The sequence below is a fragment of the Alosa sapidissima genome, chromosome 17 (assembly GCF_018492685.1).
Source record: "Alosa sapidissima isolate fAloSap1 chromosome 17, fAloSap1.pri, whole genome shotgun sequence".
NCBI classification, from domain to species: domain Eukaryota; kingdom Metazoa; phylum Chordata; class Actinopteri; order Clupeiformes; family Clupeidae; genus Alosa; species Alosa sapidissima.
The window spans coordinates 9,636,711-9,653,707 of NC_055973.1; the positions used below are offsets into that span (position 1 = coordinate 9,636,711).

Here is a 16,997-nt window from a genome sequence, read left to right on the forward strand (position 1 = left end):
TAAAGAAGCTAATTTATACCACTAAAATGAATGAATATCTCCCTGCAACCAAGTTGAGTCAGCGAGGCTAAATGTTTACGCTCATTTGATCCTATGCTACTCACCTGTGGTTATGTTACAGTGCTTAAGTGTACATTCCCCCTCATTCCATTTTTTCCCTTTCTACACCAACAACTGTCTAATGTAATGTCAAAGAAATACTACCTCTGGCCCAATAGGAAGTTAATAATTTGTTTGACCATAACTAGTAAATGTTTTTAAAAAATGAATAAATCACAATTCTGAGAAGTCAAGATATACTTGATACAAGTTATTCAGTGAACAAAAACAACCCTCTCCATTGATCTGTCAATCTTCAAATAAATACAATTTCAATTATAATCTCGTTTTAAATACCATGGATGCTTATCATAATATCCCATGATAAGCAAATTGACCCACGTTTGTGAGAGGGACAAATACAATGTAAGCAAAGAGCTGAGCAATAATACAGTCTGGAAATACAACTCCAATTTAAAAAAGTTGGAATGTTGTGTAAAATAAAAATAAAAAAGAGAATGTGATAATCTGCTGATCTTGTAAACCCACATTTATCTGCAAACTGGACAACATATCAAAAGCTGAAAATGACAAATTGTATTATTTTAAATAAAATATAAGTACATTTTGAATCTGATGCTGTCTCAAAAAAGTTCGGACAGGGACAACTAAAGGCTGGAAAAATTGTATAATGATAAAGACAACAAAAGGAGGAACATTTCACAACTAATTAGGTTAACTGGCACTACGAGGTTTGGGTATAAAAAGAGTATACTGTCCTCGGTGAGGTGTGCTAACTCCAACTAGACAGTGAGCTAAACTCTCTTCTATTCATGAACATGAAGAATGCCTTAAATTCTTGTTTGCAGATTTATTTTCACTCTTCACATTGTACTGAATCCACATTGATAAGATCAAAAGATCAAATGACGAAAGAGAGTGAAACTAGAAAACAAACAGCAAAGTATTGCAATTAGTCAAGTCACCTAGTTTCCATGAACAATACCTTAAGTATAGAAATCACATGTAAAGTTAACTATTAACATTTCCTAGAGCTAACATTATCCTGAAGGCATCCACATGTTGAAACTAGCATCCATAGTTTTTAGCCTTATAACTCCGTTTTTTTTTACCTCATGAAATTAACATACTAACGATCTAACTTAGCTACAACAAAGATGTGATACATACAAGCGATGCCTCTGCTGGGGAATCAACATGTAAGAAGCAGTTTCTCTGGGGTAATGACAGTCTGCACTTTTAATCAACCTGCCGTTTCTAGCTTTTTTCACACACAAATTCTGACGTGATCTAAACTATTTTCCTGCCTACTTCCTGTACAGCCCAAAAATACAAACATCAAAATAAAAGTCTGGATGAAACTGAATTTGTACAAAATTAAAAGCATTAACTTCAAATGAAATGCCTGAAGGGCAGAACACTCCCCGTCTGACCTTAAAGGTCACTATGAACTTTTAAATGTTTCTGTCCCTTAACTTCAGTCTTTTGGCAGAAGAAGAACTACTTCTGACACTGGTCTCAGGAACACCTTCGGAGAACCTTGATCCGATGTCCTGAGCTCCACCTTCCTTACTTTGCTGTCTCTCCCTGGGAAGACAGCTTTGATCACCGCCATAGGCCACACGTTGCGTGCAGCTTGATTGTCTTTCAGGAGCACAATGTCCCCTTCTTTCAGGTCCCGGTGGGAATCTCTCCATTTCCGGCGGGCTTGCAGAGTGGGGAGGAACTCCTGACGCCAGCGACGCCAGAATCTGTCAGCGAGGGCTTGGACTTGTCTCCACTGCCTGCTAAGAAGATCCTTGTCTGTGAAGTCTCCGTGCAGTGGGGTAACCCCAACCTTCTGGGTAAGTATCATTGCGGGAGATAATATGAAGGGTGACTCTGGGTCAGTGGACACTGGAACGAGAGGTCTGGCATTGATTATTGCAGACACTTCCATCATGAGTGTGCACAGGACGTCATGGGTAAGTTGAATGTTCTCTTGAAGTAGGATAGCGTCCAGGATCCGTCTTGACAGGCCTATCATACGTTCCCATGATCCTCCCATATGGGACGCATGAGGAGGATTGAACACCCATGAACACCCTTGCTGACTCAAGAAGTTCTTAACTGTGCTGTCAGGTTGTTGTTGGTTCATTCCTAGTTCCTTTGCTGCGGCTATAAAGTTTGTTCCGCAGTCCGATCTTATCTGCTTCGCAGGTCCTCGTATGGCAAAGAAACGTCTCAATGCATTAATGCAACTGGACGTGTCCATGGAGACGATGACCTCGATGTGCACGGCTCGGGAACTCATGCAGCAAAAGAGCATCGCCCATCTCTTGCTTTGGGCCTGTCCACCCCGTGTGCGCCTGGAGATGACTTGCCATGGTCCAAACACATCCACTCCTACATAGGTGAAGGGTGGGCATGTGTGCAGGCGTTCTTGTGGTAAGTCGGCCATGAGTTGTACCTCTGTTCTTCGGCGTAACTTTCGGCACACTACACATTTGTGCAGGACTGAGGCAATTAACCTTTTTCCGCCTATGACCCAGAAGCCCGCTGCTCTCAGGGCCCCTTCTGTGAAGTGACGGCCTTGATGTTTGACATCTTCGTGATACTGTCGAACCAGTAGCAGAGAAACATGACTGTTCTTGGGCAAGATGATGGGGTTCTTTTCCGGAGTGCTCAAGTCAGCGTGTTTCAATCTTCCACCCACACGAATGAAGTCACCCTCAAGAATAGGTCTGAGCTTCTGAATGAAACAGTCTTTGGTTACAGCCTGTCCGAGCTCCAGAGCTGTGAGCTCTTTTGTGAAGACATCTTCTTGAGCGGCTCTGATGATGATGTGTCTTGCCTGATCCAACTCATCCGGAGCACGTGGAAGGCTGCAGTGGTGCCATCCTTTACAGTCACTGGACGTGCTGTGTCTGTAAGTTCTGGCTATGTGAATTAGTAGCGCAATAGCCCTTGTGAGGGAGCGCATGGAAGAGAACCGCTGGAAACGTTCAGCGCTAAGGCCTTGGGTTTGAGTCTGAGTCAGGAAACTACTCACTTCAGGTCGTATTTCCGAATCTGATTCTGGGTTTACAAGTCCAAATGGCTGACTTGTGTCTTCCTCAGGTAGTCTTTGTTTGTGCAAAAAAGCTGGTCCAGTGAACCATGTTGTCTTTGTCAGCTGGGACGCAGGAACTGACCTGGATGCGTGGTCAGCCGGGTTGTCCTCTGTGTTGACGTAGAACCATTGGTCGGGTCTTGTGGACTGACGAATTCGTCGGACTCGATTATGGACATAAACATAGAAGCGTTTGGTCTGATTGTGAATGTACCCGAGCACGACCTTGCTATCACAAAAGAATTTGATTGTATCTAGCTTCGTGTCCAGTTCATCTTGGATGAGTTCAGCGACCTCCACGGCTAATACTGCGGCACACAATTCCAACCGAGGGATGGTAGGTTCGGACTGTGGGGCCAGCTTAGCCTTCCCTAAGATGAATCCTACTTTGACTTGTCCCTCAGCTTGAATGGTTCTGAGATATGCCACAGCTCCAATGGCCTTTGTGGATGCATCAGAGAATACACATAACTCTGTGTGTTCTGCATTGGAAAGTGACGTTGCTGTGTATGCACGTGGGATGTGCAGCTTGCTTAAGTCGTGCAGTGACTCTCGCCACGCTTCCCATTGCTTCAGCTTTTGTTCTGGAAGAGGTGCATCCCAGTCACATGTGTCAACACTGAGTTCCCTCAACAGACTTTTGCCTTCAATGGTCACAGGTGCGACCATGCCTAAAGGATCAAAGACGCTATTCACTGTTGACAGAACTCCCCTGCGAGTGAAGGCCTTCTTGTGCTCTGAGACTGCAAATGTGAAAGTGTCTGTTGTTGTCTCCCACAGCAGTCCTAAACTGCGTTGCACTGGTGTGGCTTCACCACTGAGGTCAAGGTCTTTCAGGACGGCTCTGTCTTCAGGTGCGAATGCCTGTAGGACGGCTTCCCTGTTTGAGGTGAACTTGTGCAGCCTTAGGTTCGATTCACTGAGAGAGGTCTGCGTTCTCTGCAGGAGACTGATGGCTTCTGCTTCGGTGGGCACACTGATAAGCCCATCGTCTACATAGAAATTACGTTCGACAAACTGGACTGTGTCTTCTCCATGTTTGTGTGCACCTTCGTGGATAGCTCTCCTCAGTCCATAGATGGCCACAGATGGGGACGGACTGTTGCCGAAAACGTGAACAGTCATCCTGTAGTCGACGATGTCCTTCGACATGTCATTGTCTCTATACCACAGAAACCTCAAGTAGTTCCTGTGGTCTTTGCGGACGAGGAAGCAGTGGAACATCTGCTGTATGTCGGCAATCACTGCTACCTGTTCCTTGCGAAAGCGGATCAGCACCCCAATGAGTGAGTTATTGAGGTCTGGGCCTGTTAGAAGAACATCATTTAGAGATGTGCCAAAGTACTTTGCGCTGGAATCAAACACCACGCGGATGCTGCCAGGCTTTTGCGGGTGGTAGACTCCGAAGGTTGGCAAGTACCAACACTCTTCGTTCTCCTCTAGTGGAGGAGCCACTTCTGCATGTCTGTTGTCGAATATTTTCTTCATGAATTCCACAAACTGGTCTCTCATCTCTGGTTTTCTCCGCAGCGTTTTCTCCAGGGAGGTGAAGTGTGTGAATACCTGTTCGCGGTTGTTGGATAAACGTTGCCGGGGAACTCTAAAGGGAAGAGGGGCAACCCAGTTGTTTGATGTCCCTCTGTACATTTCTCGTTCCATGATTTCCAAAAAGATTATGTCCTCAATGGATGGGGCAGGTTTGTTGTCGGAATCTGTCTCGTTGAAGACCTGTAGTCCGAGTGCCTCCAATGATGCCTTGTGTGGTGGGTTCTTCCGCTCCCCTCCCTGGGACATATCTTCAGTAAGCTTCATGAAGCCTTTGCAAGGTTTGAGAAAGGTGGGTCGGCCATTCTCTAGCACATTTGTCTTGAATGTGCCCACAGCTGGCTTATGTGCGTTCCCTAGGCACACGTCTCCTACTAGAACCCATCCCAAATCAAGTCTTTGTGCAAAGGGGGCGTTGGGAGGCCCACTCACTTGCTGCCGGACTTTATGGACCCTCACAATGTCTCTGCCTAGCAAGATGAGGATTTCTGCCTTAGGGTCGAGCTCAGGTAAGTGCGGCGCTACACTTCGCAGGTGTGGATGGTGACAGGCTGCGTCAGGAGTCGGTATTTCGGAGCGATCGATGAGTATGTCATTACACTCAATTAGTGATGGTAGTTGTAGGCTGGTCTGCCCATCGAGTGATTCGACCTGAAAACCCTCTGCTCTCCTGCCTGACGTCTCAACTAGCCCGGCACAGGTCTTGAGTGAGTAGGGGAATGGTTGGCCCTTGATGTTGAAAAGCTCGAAGAAATCTGATCGCACAAGTGAACGGTTACTTTGGTCGTCCAAAATCACATACACGTTGGCTGCTTTCTCACGTTTACCTTGTGGATATACTCGAACCAGACAGATCTTCGCACAGGATCTTGCTGTTCGACCGGGGCCACACACCTGGGTACAGTGTGAGCTGATGGCAGTGCTGTTGCCACTGTGCTCCTCATCCTCCCCGCCATTGTCTGATGGGGGTGTAGGCCTTCTGAAGACTTGAGGTGGTGGACCTGGATGCATAGCAGCATGATGTCGGTCGCTGTCACACTCCGCACACTTTACATTTACTTTACAGTCTCTTGCAAGATGGCTAGCTGAAGTGCAGCATTTGAAACAAATCCCATGCTCTTTGAGAAGGCTTTTTCGTTCCTCGAGAATCTTCCCCCTAAATGTTCTGCATTTCCTCAGTGCATGTGGTTTGTTGTGAATTGGACAGTTTTTCTCTGGCCCATCAGGCTTTCTCTCAGGTGAGTTTGCAGGTGGGTCTTTACCTGGAGAGATGTCTGTCTTGTGAACGGATATTTTCCTCCCATAACTGTTAGAGGCTACTTTGTCTGACTTCAACCCGTTACTGCTTGCACATGAAAGGATAAAACTGGGGTCATTCCTCCGGCGTGCTTCATGACAGATGAAATCGGCAAAGTAATCAAATGGAGGGAAGTAGCCGTTGTTTTCTTCTTTAAACCTCGAGCCTACTGTTAGCCATTTTTCCTGTAGCCCATGAGGGAGTTTCTCCACGATGGGCCCTATGCCCCTGGCTGTATCCAGGTAGGTCAATCCTGTGAGGTAACCTTCTTCTCTGGCACCCTGAAGTTCCATAAGAAGATCGCCTAGGTCCCTCAGCTTTCCATAATCTTTGGTTGATATTCTTGGGAATTCATCCAGTCTTTTAAACAAAGACTTCTCCATTACTTCTGGTGCAGCGTAGCACTCTTGGAGGCGGTCCCAGGCCTTTTTCAATGCTACGTCTGGATTTCCGACATGCACAGAGCGGATCCTTTTGATGTGCTTGACGGACTCCACTCCGAGCCACTTAATCAGTAGATCCAACATTTCAGTTGTTGTGAGTCCTAAGCCTGTAGTAGCATTAGTGAATGATGACTGCCATGCTAGATAATTTTCAGGCTTATCATCGAATTGGTAGAGACTTGTACTCACTAAATCACGACGAGCCAGGTATCGTGCCAGGTGTTCTGTTTCAGGTGCCACGCTTGCAGTGGATGGTGCATACACGGGTACGTATGATGGAGCTGTTGCCTTAAGTGGTGATTTGCGAGGATGTGTTGTCTTGGGTTTTGCGGGCCATCCGCTGTCTCTAGCAGGTGTTGTGTGACGTCCACTATCTCCAATGTTTGTTGTATGCTGTCCATGGCGTCTTACCTGACCTGTATGATGACCTCCATTGAGTGGCGCGCTGATGTGGGTTACATGCCTAGATTTAGCGCTGAGAAATTGCTGCTTCGGTGTTGCATCATGCCTAGATGGTCTGTAAGGAGTTTCATCCTCTTTTAGGTCTTCCTGTGGTTCAGGGTTGTGCTCTGTTGGAGGATGCCATGTGACGTAGCTCGCCTCTGATAAGGCTACTCCAGGTGATGTGGCATGGACGGATGTCTGAGTCCGTGATACGTCAAGCCCTGCTTGTGCTTCAACATATTCGTTAGTGCGTGTTGCAATTTCATTTTGCAGATTTTCTAGTGAAGATGGATCGGTCTTGAACGAATCTCCTATGTCTAGTTCAGCTGCTTCTAATGCCTCGGCTTGGGCAATAGCTGCAGCTGCCTCTCTTTGAAGTGCGAGTGCGCTCAATTCAGCGTCCAGCTTTGCTTTTCCTAATTGTAGCTCTGCTTCCTTCTCTGCTTTTTGTACCTTGAGTGTCGCCTCTCTCTCTGCAAATGTTGCTCGTGCCTTTGCCGCCTCTGCTTTAGCGCGCGCCTTTACTGCTGCACTCGATGTCGATGAGCACGAACTCTTTGATTTTTTCGTATGCATAGATGCATTATCAGACTTAGCTAATTCCATTTTTCTTATCTTGCTTTTCTACTTGCTTCTTTGGACGTTGAAACTCCAGTTGAATAACGCTTTTTCACTATACTGTCCTCGGTGAGGTGTGCTAACTCCAACTAGACAGTGAGCTAAACTCTCTTCTATTCATGAACATGAAGAATGCCTTAAATTCTTGTTTGCAGATTTATTTTCACTCTTCACATTGTACTGAATCCACATTGATAAGATCAAAAGATCAAATGACGAAAGAGAGTGAAACTAGAAAACAAACAGCAAAGTATTGCAATTAGTCAAGTCACCTAGTTTCCATGAACAATACCTTAAGTATAGAAATCACATGTAAAGTTAACTATTAACATTTCCTAGAGCTAACATTATCCTGAAGGCATCCACATGTTGAAACTAGCATCCATAGTTTTTAGCCTTATAACTCCGTTTTTTTTTACCTCATGAAATTAACATACTAACGATCTAACTTAGCTACAACAAAGATGTGATACATACAAGCGATGCCTCTGCTGGGGAATCAACATGTAAGAAGCAGTTTCTCTGGGGTAATGACAGTCTGCACTTTTAATCAACCTGCCGTTTCTAGCTTTTTTCACACACAAATTCTGACGTGATCTAAACTATTTTCCTGCCTACTTCCTGTACAGCCCAAAAATACAAACATCAAAATAAAAGTCTGGATGAAACTGAATTTGTACAAAATTAAAAGCATTAACTTCAAATGAAATGCCTGAAGGGCAGAACAAAGAGCATCCCAGAGATGCAGAGCCTCTCAGAAGTAAAAGTATTCATCACACTGTGTAAACCTGTGTGCACAAATAATGAAACAATAGCATATTGGGTCTTGAAATATTCACAGGAATCCATAGAAATTGAATATTCATGTAATTATATCCAATATTAGTTGTGCCCATCTTATACACACCAAATGAATTGAAATAGAAATTGTAAAGATTTATAATTTTTTGTAATTATTCCATATTTAGTGTAGGCTAGTCATTCCATATCAGAACCCCTGAAGAACATTCCAAATGCAAGCATGAAACTTCAGAGTGTTACCTTTCATTTGAGACCAAGATGATGCTTCTATACAAAGGGGTTCATATGCAGTAAGCATTTGATTGTCAGTTTGCATTTTGGATAACCAAAAGTCCTATGGGGAGTTTCCATAGGGCATTTTACAAAACGCATGAGTATACCTTGGCAAATAATGGTCTAAAGTACTCATATTTTCATTCTACATTTATCTACTTTTGCACACAGCTTCACAAGACCTGGTGCTAGGGCTCAGTTGTGTTTCTAAGTCATATCAAGTGACCTAGAGGGCTGAAATGTTGTCAGTTCAGAGATGCTTGTTATCCGGCAGAAAGAGAAAACAATATTCTAGCCTCTGTAACTCTGTGTCAGTACATCACACAGTTCTTCTGATTGTTTTCCAAGAAACTAAAGTGTCTCAGCTTTCCAAAGAGGTCAGATTAGGCCAAAGTATGTAGGAACAGTGCCTTCTGAAGCACAATGCAGCACAATGCAATTTTGGGAACAAGCCTAAAGTAGTTGACATCTAGATAAAGGGATATAAGAATAATGCTTCTTAACATTAAAAATGGCAAAGATTGAGAATTTATAGTACTGTACCTAATACCATTAAAATATTCAGAGAATCTCAGTGAAATCTTTGGAAATGAGTGACAATATTGGATGGCCGTGGTCTTTTGGACTTCAGATGGGGTCAGTACTGCATTAAGACCAGACTTGTTTCGGTAAGAAAAAAAACATTGTCTATAAGCACAGTTTGATGCTCCATTCACAAATCCTTGTGTAAACTCTACCATGCAAAGAGGACATTTTATTTATACATGATACAGAAATGTATGGAGGTGCATTAGTGCCTATGGCATGGGCATCTTGCACACTGGCAAGACACAATTAAATGATGCACAGAGATTTTGAACAACATACTGCCATCTAGATGTCAGTTTTCAGGGAAGACTTTCAGGAAAATAATGGCAAAATTAATTCAGCACACATAGTATGGCTTCATAGAAAAAAAATCCCAGTGCTTAAATGACCTGTCTGCAGTCCAGACCTGTCAAGGAGGAAGTATAAGTATATATACTCTTTTGATCCTGTGAGGGAAATTTGGTCTCTGCATTTATCCCAATCCGTGAATTAGTGAAGCACACAGTGAACACACAGTGAGGTGAACCCCTCACTGCTCCCCGAGTGCAGTGAGGGCACTTCAGTCGTGGATGTGGGCATGGGAGAGCAGTGCTCAACCACTTCCCCCGCCCACAGTTTTCTACTGGTCGGGGATCGAACCGGCAACCCTTCGGTTACAAGCCCGAAGCCAGTAGGCCACGGCTGCCCACGGGAATGGGAGAACATTCCATTCTCAAAAGTCCAGGTTGGTTTCTTCAGTTCCTAAACATTTACAGAATGTTGTTAAATGAAGAGGTGAAGCAACACAGTGCTAAACATGCCTCTGTCCCAACTTCAAAATCTATTTTCCCCCCAAAAAAATGCAAAATATATTTTCCAAAAAAAAAACATGATTTATAAATCATAGCTTTCTGTTTTATTCGTATTTTATACTGCGTCCCAACTTTTTAGGAATTGGTGTTGTGTAACCTTCCCTTCTACTCAACCAGATAAAACAGAAATTATTTTTCTATTGTCTGTGTGTCTCCTACATTTTGTTTGAGGAGGCAGGAACACGCAATTCACTTTTTATTTCCCAGAAGGTATTGGTTTTTGTGCTGCTCAGGTGAACTCCAGACATAGTGTTACATCATCATCGTATTGCAGTGCCCACTCAGAGGAGAAAAGCATGATGGGAATTTTTATGTGTGTGTGTGTGTGTGTGTGTGTGTGTGTGTGTGTGTGTGTGTGTGTGTGTGTGTGTGTGTGTGTGTGTGTGTGTGAAAAGGCTTTTCAAGGAGATAAGAGCAGGGCTTGTTAGACATCATTTACAAATGAAGTTCACGTCCCCATGGATCAGTAGAACGCGCTAACATGTACAGGGGACGTGTCTGACACTCGCTGTGGATGATAAAAATCTCACCTTTAACATGTTGACTTTCCTACTTCATTTACACACTGTCACACATCACGCATGACTCCAACAAGATTTCTACGTCGGTTAACTGATGTGTCGGTACGCCATGGTGATGTTAAAGGGCTTCAACAGTTCAGGTCGCAGTCATTATATTGACAACCTTTTCACATCTCAACAAAATCTAAACACCAGATCATAACTATTTAATGAACACATCAATGTGCCTTGTGAAATATGCATTGAGTGACTCCTTGATTCAGCTTGTAGTACCAGTGGTCAATAACAAACAGAACTGTATGTCCTTGCTTGGGGATTCCTTATCCACTTCTTTACTAAAGGGAGTGTATGTGAGGAAAGGGTGGGAGTGGGGTGTGTGTGTGACTTGGGGAGGGGGGGGGGGTTGTTGCATGGTGCCGCTCACAGGAAACAAGTCACAACACAGGTGTCAGCCCCAGAGGATCATGCGAAAGAAACACCAACCTTCTCACCTCCGAGCAGAATAATGATCTCCCAGGAGAGAGGCAGCAGTTGATTAGCGCAGAAGCAGGATCAAGATGCAGACACACAGACACAGGCACATAGCAGGAACAAGACACACACACACACACACACACACACACACACACACACACACACACACACACACACACACACACACACACAGCAGAAACAATACACAGGACAAACACACACACAGACACACAGATACACAGACAGAGACATACAGAAGGAACAAGACACAGACACAGACACACAGACACAAAGCAGGAACAAGACACAGACACACAGACACAGACAGGGAGGGAGAGAGAAAGATAAGGACAGATGGAGAGCAAAGCAAATTATTTTATTATTTTTTTTTAATCTGAATAACATTTAAACGAAACAGTAGTCTGAAAACTGCACCCACTGAATAGGCTAAGAATATAGAAATCTGAGAACTACAATCACTAAAAGTTGAAATGGCAATCTGTCTTAAGTGGTGGAAATGGTTATGAGATAGAGAAGGAGAGAAGAGAGAGCGAGGGAGAAAGAGAGAAAGAGAGAGAAAGGAGTTTTTGATAGAGTGAATAAAAAGATATTTCTGTCTCCCTAAAACTTTATGGGAGATAATTGTACCACGCACCACATAGAGGGAAAAAAATTGGTGTAGGGTGATATCTAAATTTGGTTGACAGCTTCCAAAGCCATCCTCAGCTCTGTCAAATGACGACAGTGCCAATTTCACACTCTTCGCTCCAGTCATGACAAGAACCCACCATCACAAAGGCACGGCAAAAAACATCCTAAATACAGCACACAGACAAAGGGGGCATTATTTTACATATCTGACTGTCTGTCTGTCTTTCAATGCCATTAAAATGCATTTGCAGACCCCATGACCATTGTGTGGACATTGTGTAGTCTGAGAGTCTCATATGGATATTTTTTGGGGGAGGGATGATATGTGACTCGAGCTCAGGCACATCTCCTCCTACAGATAATCCACTCTTCTGAAACTCCTCTGAGTTCCCATGGGAGAGAAGAGAAGAGAAAAGAAGAGAAGGGAGGAGAAGATAACAGATGAGAAGGGAGGAGAGAGTGAAAAGTAAAACAAGGGATTGGGAAAGAAAACAACAGAATAAAATATGATAACGATAACAAGGACAAAGCAGAAAGAAATGATGAGCCAGTGAGGAAGGGATGAGACGAGAGGACAGAGGTCAGAAGAACGCAGAAGAGCAAAGAGAAAATGGCCGAAGTGTCAGAAAAGAGGAAGGAGAAAAAGGGAAGGAGAAACGAAAACAAAGTGAGAGAGCGAGGGAGCAAGGGAGGGAGGGTTGAAGGTGCATCTCTCCTTGGCTGTAGGGCAGATCCGTGCTGAGTGCTCGTGACCTCACTGCTCTTGCCCGTCTGGCCCATGTGGCAGCGCCGGGGATGCCCAGGATGTCGTCTCCGCCCCCCGGGGGGCACGAGCGCTCCATCACGAGCAGCTGCGGCCATCTGCTTCCTTCCACCTCCGCAGGGACAGAGCCCTGCCCTCCCAAATCCCCAAACCTCTCCCTGCTCCCTCTCTCTCTAACACACACACACACACACACACACACACACACACACACACACACACACATACACACCGCGCACATACACACACACACACACACACCCACACTTAGTCTTTCTCTCTCTCTGTACCATACTGTCTCTGTCTTTTAGTATTTTTCCAGTGTTGCCTCAAATCCCCAACGTGAGGCCAGAGTTTCATCAGTTTTTCCACTCGTTGGCTTTATATCTACCAACGTGTTTACATCATGATTTACATATATTTATTTACATTAATTCATGTGGCAGACACTTTTAGTCAAAGCAACCTTCACAATAGCAGGTAAGAAAAAGGAGAAGTCACTGAGAGTAAGCTTGGAAACACTCCGTTTCAAATCAGCCAGATATAAGTGCCAATGAAAGTTTCTATTATTTATTCATGTATATTTATGTTGCAGACACTTTCATCCAAAGCGCCTTACACAACTGTCAACCTGAAGGGAGAAGTCTGGAGGTCTAATAATTAGACTAACAAATCTCAGACTGTGCAGACGGCACAGAATGCAGAGATTAGACAGAAAGATTTTTGTTTCATTTGTTCTGTATAACTCAAGGTGATCTCAGACGAGATCCACCTGCCTGTGTGCTGAAGCTTACTTTCCCTTCCCCTCAGCCTGACTGGGCTCATGTGGCTTCACAGTGAACAATCAATCCACCCCCCCCCCCCCCCCCCCTTCACACACAGCGTCTGTGTGGTCTACAAACTGAGACCTTGATAACCCCCTGTCCAGTAAGAGGCTGAAGGGAGGCCTTGGATCAATGGTCAGGCCAAAGATTAGGAGTAGTCCACCCAGACTACTGATGATGGTCTAAGAAATGATTTGACCTTTGAGGAGGAGAAAAAAGAAAAACTGGAGAACAAAGCTACAATAGCGTGACGATAATCTATGCAGAGATGACATTCAAATGAAGATCATAATCCCCCCCCAACTCTTGTGTATGCTTGTGCAACGTGGTGTTTTGATAGCCATAAATGTCAGCTTTGTCAGCGCAGTGAGTCAATAAGACAGGCGTTTCATTACAAAAGGAAATGTTGTTTTTATTGGTAATTTTGGAGATTTAGTTGGCATGGAGAACAGAAGTCATCACAGCAACATACAATGGGTGGAACACAAAGAAAGCAAAGGATGCCAAAACATGTCCCTCACGGCTCAGCCTTAACACACTCTCTCACACACACACACACACACACACGCTCAGCCTTAACACACTCACACACACACACACTCAGCCTTAACACACACACACACACACACACTCAGCCTTAACACACTCACACACACACACACTCAGCCTTAACACACTCTCTCTCACACACACACACACACACACACGCTCAGCCTTAACACACTCACACACACACACACTCAGCCTTAACACACACACACACACACACACTCAGCCTTAACACACACACACACACTCAGCCTTAACACACTCACTCACACACACACACACACACTCAGCCTTAACACTCTCACACACACACACACTCAGCCTTAACACACTCTCACACACACACACACACACGCACGCTCAGCCTTAACACACTCTCACACACACACACACACACACACACGCTCAGCCTTAACACACTCTCACACACACACACACACACGCTCAGCCTTAACACACTCTCACACACACACACACGCTCAGCCTTAACACACTCACACACACACACACACGCACACGCGCTCAGCCTTAACACACACACACACACACACACACACACGCACGCGCGCACGCACACGCACACGCACACACACAAAGATATATAGATATATATTTATACTCATATACATTTTCTGTAAAAATATCACCTTTTGATTTTCCTCTCAAACAGAGGTCTTTCAGACACCCAGAAATGCCTCAAGGGGGGTGATTTACAAGATTTTGATTGGATGGATGGCAGGGATGGAATGATTCAATATTATGCAGCCACATTTGGCTAGATGATGAAATCAAAACAGAGTGTGTGTGTACAAAAAAAAAACGTTCCATAACGGTTTTTCAGGGATTGCTTTGTTGCTCTGCTACTGAGCTTAACAAAATCAGAAGCAGAGCAACTGGGACAAACACATCACCATACCACTAACCTCACAAGCACACAAATACAACATACTGTTCATATGTCACACAATTGCTTTGAATTCAAAGTAATAATTGCTTTTAATTAACACATTCAGAGTTACTGGGTGATAAAAAGCATAATAATTGTACCTATTCACAAATACGTCAAAAGGGAAAGAGAATGGGGCTTTTGTCGAACAGCGATTCAGAAGTAATGCTGGCACTGAAATTAATGACAGGGTTTTATTTAGCTAATGACTCATCAGGCAATAGTAATTATTACCATTAGTCAGGCAATCATATTGCACTTCTGCTGTTGTTATGGGTAAAGTATGATTATGGAAGCCTCAAAAGTGTCTCCGTCCTATTGGGGAAAATATGTGGAGGATACTGCACTGCATTCACACAACACACACACATACAGACACACACACACACACACACACACCAACACACACACAGACACACACACACCGACACACACACAGACACACACACACACACACTTTGATTTACTTATTTGAAATAGCTGTCCACTCATTCACAGACACACACACATACACACATTGAAAAGAAAAACATTCTGAAAAGAAAAACAAATATCCATGCTTTTTTTCCTTGTTGAAAAATATTAATTGTTTTATCATATTTCATTATATCAGTAAAAAGTCTCACGGCCATGGAACCCACACACTGAAAGCCTTCAGGTGTCCAAAACCACAACATTCTCAGCCACAGCGACCACAGCGACCACAGCTGCCACTGGACCCAGGACGAGGCTGAGTGGCGAGTGGACACATTGGAGGTGAGAAGAGAGTCCATCCATGTTGGGTGTTGGCAAGTTGAACTGAACGTAACTTTTACTGCAGTTCAAATTATATTCATTTTTTGTAGTCATTACAAAGTGTGAAAAAGGCATTTGTTTATGGATATGTGGTTCAGATATGCGGGAGCTGACAATTGATATTAGTGCTAAGGAAATGTAAGTGATATCTGAGGTTTAAGAAATCAAACAATGAATCATCTCTGTTTTCTTGAAGAACAGTGGATCAAGCCAATGACTTATGTGCTTTATTCCCCTCTGTCTTTCTGCTTTCTATGATCTGAAGGCAATTAAATGAATTCCAAAAGACTCCTAGACCTCATTTACGAAATGCTTCTCAACTGTGTGATAATTAAATTATGTCTGGGAGGGGAGGAAATAAAAACAGTGTATCTCAGGGAAATAACACACTGTTGACTTGCCCAGTGTGGGAGCTTTGATGTTGCGCCTGCTTTGTTGCCAAACAGTGAATCCTTTTATTCGTCGCTGCTTCTCTTCGCTTTGGGGGCGGATGAGACCGAGGAATCCTTCCCGCACTTTGAGCCTTAGATTTCTCCTTTAATTCTTTATTTTTGCTTTTTTCTTTCTTTTTTTTTTTTTTTACTTTTTCCTTGGTATAAGCGTTTAGTCCACAAGGACACAATCATGTTATCCTGAAGGATATAAACAAACAAACAAGTAACTAAATTAAACAGGGAGGTTGACAGGTCCCAACCTTTCACAGTTTTCACTTGACCAATCCTGACCCTAGAGAGAGTGGAGGAAGGTGGAGTAGAGGAAAGAACAGCATTCCACTAGTTCAGCTTTTCTTTTTTCTGAGAGTCTACATCTCTCCTCCCCCTTAGTCTACATCTCTTTTATCTCTCCATCTCCCACCTGCCACACCCTCCTCTTTTCTCTCTCTCTCTCTCTCTATCTCTCTCTCTCTCTCCATTTTTGTCTCTCTCTGCGCTACCATCCGTGGATGATCTGGCTCATGTAGTCCTCCGTGGGCAGCCGCGCTGTTCCCTCGCCCCCAGTCCCCGCCGCCTCCTCCCCACCTCCTCCTCCTCCTCTACCTCCTCCCCCTCTCAGGAGGCGTGCCTGGCTGCGCTGGGAGAGTCGCTGCTCCTGGCGGTCTAGCATGTGCGTGTACTGGTAGCGCTGCTGGAAGAGGTCACGTGCGTAGTCGTACAGCTGCATGTCCAGCTCGTTGAGCTCCTCGATGCGGCGGATGGTGCCGTTGTCCAGGTCCACGCCAGACGCCCGTGTGCTGTTGAACTGCACGAACGGGCGGATGAAGCGCAGGTGGAAGGTGCGCTCGAACAGGTACTGCGTCTTGCGCTGGTGCTCCGTCAGGCCGAAGAACGCCATGTCGCGCAGGTTCTTCTTGGCCGACTCGAGCAGGATCTGGGCGCGCTTGCGTTCCGGGAGCGTGGACATGTTGTAGCAGCCGACTAGACTCAGGTCGGCCAGCATGCGCACCTGCCGGTTGTTGGCCAGGT

The 16,997-nt window shown here is 44.6% G+C and overlaps 1 protein-coding gene and 2 long non-coding RNA genes across 3 annotated transcripts in view; all 3 read right to left on the reverse strand.

Moving 5' to 3' along the window:
• Positions 1 to 894: 894 nt before the first annotated feature.
• On the reverse strand, positions 895 to 1,323 carry LOC121688119. The gene is made up of 2 exons (XR_006024504.1): positions 1,231 to 1,323; positions 895 to 984 (listed from the first exon to the last, which is right to left on the reverse strand). It is a non-coding gene; the product is annotated as an uncharacterized LOC121688119 (long non-coding RNA).
• Positions 1,324 to 7,639: 6,316 nt separating this feature from the next.
• LOC121688131 lies at positions 7,640 to 8,071 on the reverse strand. The gene is made up of 2 exons (XR_006024510.1): positions 7,976 to 8,071; positions 7,640 to 7,729 (listed from the first exon to the last, which is right to left on the reverse strand). It is a non-coding gene; the product is annotated as an uncharacterized LOC121688131 (long non-coding RNA).
• A 7,653-nt stretch (positions 8,072 to 15,724) lies between these two features.
• The window catches only part of hs6st1b (heparan sulfate 6-O-sulfotransferase 1b), a 62,891-nt gene continuing 61,618 nt past the window's right edge, over positions 15,725 to 16,997 (reverse strand). Inside the window, exon 2 of the mRNA XM_042067513.1 lies at positions 15,725 to 16,997. This exon is cut by the window's right edge and continues 203 nt beyond it. Coding sequence (XP_041923447.1) covers positions 16,465 to 16,997 — 533 coding nt within the window. The 3' untranslated portion in view covers positions 15,725 to 16,464.